Source organism: Camellia sinensis, unplaced genomic scaffold (genome assembly GCF_055761805.1).
Source record: "Camellia sinensis isolate YWXY unplaced genomic scaffold, ASM5576180v1 Unanchor4, whole genome shotgun sequence".
NCBI lineage: Eukaryota > Viridiplantae > Streptophyta > Magnoliopsida > Ericales > Theaceae > Camellia > Camellia sinensis.
Window position 1 is genome coordinate 15,527,368 of NW_028129277.1, and position 5,560 is coordinate 15,532,927.

A 5,560-nucleotide genomic window follows, 5' to 3' on the forward strand; every position below is an offset into this window, starting at 1 on the left:
CTCTTGCATCATCATCCTCTAAAAGGAGACAGGTCTGCTATTCTTCTTGTAGTGTTTTCTAAGCTATGATAGGGTTTTGTATAGTCCCAAATAATAAATTCAGTTGCTCTTGTATTTCAGGTTGTTGGACTTTCACTTGGTGAGCTTGTTAGAAAGCTTGGGGAAAGAGTTCTACCTTTAATCATTCCAATTTTATCACGAGGGCTAAAAGACCCTAATGCTAGCTAGCAGAAGACAAGTGAGGCTTTTGACCTTTAAATTCTACTTTGTGGATCTTATTTTCTTGTTTGCACTAGGCTTGATGAGAATCTCTGAAGACATGGCTGACAAATAGGTTTCTCTTGTTTTGGTAACATTTTGGGTTGACTTATTGCAGAAAAAATATATGTTGGCAACATTTTCCTTTTTTCTTTTTTCACTTGTTATTGTTTACATTCTTGATGTTGTTTTAAATTAGTATGGATATCATGACTGTTTATCTTAATTAATAGCGTAGCATAGGCAATGTAAACTGTAGTAGTGATCTAAGAAGCACATACACACTTCTAAGAGGTGACATGTCCTTGTTGACACTGAAATGTCAGATCTTTCTAGACCCAGAAATGCTTCGGACAATTGGTATACACAAGTGTCCATCATGTAGGCACATATAAAAGACATTATAAGTGTGAACAAAATAACATAGGATACAATGATAAAGAAAACAATTTAGATTTATATCTATTAATCTCTCCTTTTTTAATTTTTGTTTTAGTCCGCAAATCTAATTTTCTCTCCACCAACAGGGAGTATGTATTGGTCTGAGTGAAGTGATGGCCAGTGCTGGTAAGAGTCAGTTGTTGAGTTTCATGGATGAGCTCATTCCTACCATCCATACAGCCCTTTGTGATAGGTTTGTTAATCAATTGCTCTGATTTGCTGGTTCACCTAATCTATTCCATTTCTCTCTAATCTTTGGTGTATACTATATTATGTTTCTTGTATTTCTTTAATAGCATGCCCGAGGTTCGTGAGTCGACAAGCTTAGCATTCAGCACACTTTACAAGGTGCTCTTTCCTAATTTTTTTAATTTTATTTTTAACATGGTACTCTGGAGCGGAAAAATGTATAATAAATTGCCATAATGTAGAGTGCCGGATTGCAAGTAATTGATGAGATTGTCCCAACACTCTTGCATGCTTTGGAGGATGATGAAACCTCTGATACTGCCCTTGACGGCCTCAAACAAATCTTAAAGTAAGATATTCCACTTCTTAGATTAAATGCTGGACTTCTTGTTGTTTTTTAGCTGTTTTGTGGTCCTTAAATTTCTTTGCATGTTAACTTCAGTGTTAGGATTGCTACTGTTTTGCCTCATATCTTGCCCAAGCTGGTCCATCCTCCTCTTTCGTATGCATATAGACCTCCATTTTTGGTAAATTGATACAGTTTTTAATCCTATTTTTTTTGCTAACACCTTTGAATATGTTTCCAGGGCCTTCAATGCACATACTTTGGGAGCTCTAGCTGAGGTTGCAGGTCCTGGTTTGGACTTCCACCTCAGTACTGTCGTTCCAGCTTTACTCACTGCAATGGATGATGATAACATGGATGAAACTCTATAATTATAACTTGTTTTGGTAGTACTTGTTTTTGATATCATTTTATATTTCTTGCTTTATTTTAATCCTTTTACTATGGTAATCAATAATTCTCCGGTGCTCTTTGAAAATTTAGGAAGTCCAAAATTTGGCAAAGAAGGCTGCAGAGACTGTTGTCTTAGTCATTGATGAGGAAGGCATAGATCCATTGATATCAGAACTTCTTAAAGGGGTTTCTGATCATCAGGTATGTTTTTGCTAAATTTTTTGGTTAATATTGTTTTCATCCTCTCTGTTCATCTCTCTTTTGTGACTGTTTTTTAGTTGCAGACTTCAATTAGACGCAGTTCTTCATATCTGCTTGGATACTTATTCAAAAACAACAAGTTATATTTGGTTGATGAAGCTCCGAATGTGATAACCACCCTGATTGTTTTGCTCGGTGATTCAGATTCAGCTACAGTTGCGGAAATTCCATATAAATAATCTGTGGTTTTCTTTTGCTCCTCTGTGGTGCATGTTGTTTCTTGCCATTTGTTCAACAGGTTGCTTGGGAAGCTTTGTCTAGAGTTGTCGGCTCAGTTCCTAAGGAAGTCCTTCCTTTATATATAAAGTTAGTTCGTGATGCAGTTTCTACATCCAGAGATAAAGAGCGTAGGAAAAGGAAGGTTAGTATGGTTTTATTGCAGTATAAATAATCACTCGCAGATGACACTATGAACCATAATCACTATAATTTCCTTGGGCCTAATTTTTTTTGGGGGCATCCTCAAATTAATCTTTTTCTTACATGCAAGAAGGGCCAGTTCTTATACCTGGATTATGTCTCCCTAAAGCTTTTCAACCATTGCTTCCTATCTTTCTCCAGGTATGCTTGTTCATCTCATTCGTCCGAGCTCTTATATAATATTCTTGTAGTGGTTGTGGCTTTATTTTCCAATCATAATAAGATGCTTTTGGATAATAAATATTTTTTTCACTTTAATGGGGACCACACCAGTGTCATGCATATTTTGGGTAATAGCCTAGTTTTGGGATGGTAGATAAGATATGGGATTATCAGCTGGGTTATACTTGCTCTTATTTTAAAGTATAATCTGTGGCTATTTGGTGAAAATGAAAATTTGCCATTAATTATTTAGTGGTGTGTTAATAACGTCAGAGACAGTTGATGAACTATTTAGTTTGAAAGAATGGAAGTACGCAACAAAACAAAAAAGAAAAAAAAGGGAAAATTATTAATAATTGTGATGTTGAATCGTATCTATCTTGGTAAATGTAGACATAATTATGCGTACACCTTGCCTTGTCATGCCTATGGCTTATTCTCTATTGTGGATTCTGACTTGCTTTCACATCTCTAGGGTCTTATAAGTGGATCAACAGAACTGATGGAGCACGCTGCTTAGGGTATTGGGGAATTGATTGAAGTGACAAGTGAACAAGCCCTTAAGGAGTTTGTTATCTCTATTACAGGGTATTTATGGAGACTTATTAGTATATGCGAGTTGTAGCTCAATATTTTCAGTCAGATAATAGAAACACCTGCTTGTGAACCTAGTTTAAATCATCCAACTGAAGAATTTTAATCCCAACGAGAAACTAAAGATATTGGCAAACAATAAGCTTGAGATGGTTTTAGGATTCTACTTATATTCAAATCATGAATCGAAGAATTTGGCACATGCTAAAAAAATGACACTGAATCAGAAGATTTGAAATAAATATAAAAAATTGTTGAACCTTGGAATTCTTTTCGATTGCTTATCCATGCTGACTTTGGTGTTGATGTTTTCTTTTATTGCAGGCCTCTGATCCGGATAATAGGTGATCGGTTCCCTTGGCAGGTGAAGAGTGTGATTTTGTCAACTTTGACCATCATGATACGGAAGGGTGGGATGGCCTTGAAACCCTTTCTTCCACAACTTTAAACAACATTTATCAAGTGTCTGCAGGATAATACAAGGTTGGTTTGAATTTTTCTTTCCAGCCTATTTGGACAATCGGAAGGGACTTTAATGTGTTGTAAACAATTATCTTATTATACATAAAATTGTTAAATTCGTTAATTTTAGACTACTCATGATAACTTTTGTTTGTTTAGTTGGTTTATTTGACTAACTTTTATTAATTGTTTGGGATCAAACAACCCAGGAATATGAGAGAGGGCAAAAAAGCTAATTGGGTTTTGGTTTAAAGTTGTCATTGATCAATAGAGGTTGCTACCTGATCCTCTTTTTTGCTGGTGGCTGATGTTGCTGCTTGCTAGTTTGGTGTAGCTATTGGTCTGCTGTTGCTGCCGCCAGTGTGTTGCTGCAGAATTTTGCTGGGCTGCTGCTACTGCAATGTTGCTGTGAAGCGGGCTGCTATTAGATGCTGGTCTATTACAAATTTGGGTTGTTAGTTTCATGTTTTCATTTTGTTATCTGCTGTTTTTACTATAGGTTCACAATTTAGATGTATTTGAGTATTTTAGTGAGTTTATCCTTTTAGGTTTTATACAACGCTTCCAAAAACCATATTTTTTAGCAGTGTTTTTTTGCCTACACATCAACTTTAGGTGATTTAATATAAATGTTATTAGTTTGTATTAGTAGTGCCTAAGGGATGCCTCTTGTAAATATGTAAATCTTATAAAAAAATATATATGATTTTCAATTTTTTTTGTCGCTACAAATTTGTCATTGCCAAAAAGTAAAACTTTCTCGACAAACAACTTGTCGGTAAATGTGTAGCCAAAAGTTTATTTTTGCCCACTCATATTATGTTAAAAGTGTATTTTTTGCCAATGCCAATTTGTCGTTGCCAAAAGTAAAGCTTTATCGACGACCAAATCGTTGCCGAATGCCAACATTTACCGACGTAAATGTGTTGCTAAAACTTTACTTTTGCCCACTCATATTGTGTTGGTACAAGTGTATTTTTTGCCAATGCCAATTTGTCATTGCCAAAAGTAAAGCTTTAGCGACAAACAAATCGTTAGCAAATGGCAACATTTACCAACGTAAATGTGTCGCCAAAAGTTTACTTTTGCCGACGCATATTGTCTTGCTAAAAGTATATTTTTTGCCCATGTAAATTTGGGTCGCGAAAAGTGCCACACAATCATCATATTTGAATGACTTTTACCAACGCAACATAAATTGCCGACGATGGAGGAAGGATTTTATCGACGACTATGTTCGTCGCTAAAGGCATTACTTTTACCAACGCAATGATAATTTCATCGGCAAAAAATTTTGCTGACTCACTTTTGCCTACGGGTTGCCAACGCAGCTTTGTGTGTCGACAAAACTCTTTGCCAACGAATTTTCCCTTTTAGCAACATATTTTGTTGCGTTGCGAAAAATGCAATTTCTTGTAGTGATTCCATATATTTTTATATTGCTTTGAATAATATAACTGTGATATCTTGTTTTGTATGTTTGCTCATTTTTGTTAGACGGTTGTACTCTTTCTCATTGTACCACCCACTTTTTCCCATTGTAACACTCAATATAAACCTAGTTGATGCGGCGTGTGGCATGTTCCATCACAAGAAAGAATTCTAAAAAGAAGGATTCGAAAAAGGATATAGTGTACTTTTTCTTACTGTGACACTCACTGTTTTCTATTATAACACCCATTTTTTTCCACTAGCTAATGTGACATGTGGCATGTTCCACAGCAAGGAAGGGTTCTCAAAAGACTATAGTGTATTTTTTTTCACTGTGACACCCACTTTTTCCCATTGTAATACCCAACAAAACCCACCTGATGTAACATGTGATCCCACAAGGAAATGTTCCAAAAAGGCTATAATGTACTTTTTGTCACTATGACACTCACTTTTTCTCACTGTAACATCCAATAAAAACACAACAAAAGATTGGGAGAGCACTGATGTGACATGTTCCACCATAAAGAAGGGTTCTAAAAAAGCTATAGTATACTTTTTCTCACTGTGACACCCACTTCTTCCCACTGTAACACCCAACAA

At 35.7% G+C, this 5,560-nt stretch overlaps 1 protein-coding gene across 1 annotated transcript; it reads left to right on the plus strand.

Moving 5' to 3' along the window:
* Positions 1-812: 812 nt before the first annotated feature.
* LOC145816704 (protein ILITYHIA-like) lies at positions 813-3,412 on the plus strand. Its single transcript, XM_082912603.1, has 8 exons — positions 813-892; positions 996-1,047; positions 1,131-1,237; positions 1,331-1,390; positions 1,476-1,569; positions 1,718-1,828; positions 2,127-2,249; positions 3,389-3,412. Exons 1-8 carry the CDS (start codon positions 813-815, stop codon positions 3,410-3,412), a joined length of 651 nt encoding a protein of 216 aa, XP_082768729.1.
* Positions 3,413-5,560: the final 2,148 nt, after the last annotated feature.

Excerpts from the sequence above, each read along its gene's own strand:
- LOC145816704 (XM_082912603.1), top strand. The coding sequence starts at position 813 with ATGGCCAGTGCTGGTAAGAGTCAGTTGTTGAGTTTCATGGATGAGCTC. Across the intron at positions 1,238-1,330 it reads GGCCTCAAACAAATCTTAAA|TGTTAGGATTGCTACTGTTT; the intron begins GTAAGATATTCC and ends TGTTAACTTCAG. Across the intron at positions 1,570-1,717 it reads TCGTTCCAGCTTTACTCACT|GAAGTCCAAAATTTGGCAAA; the intron begins GCAATGGATGAT and ends TTGAAAATTTAG.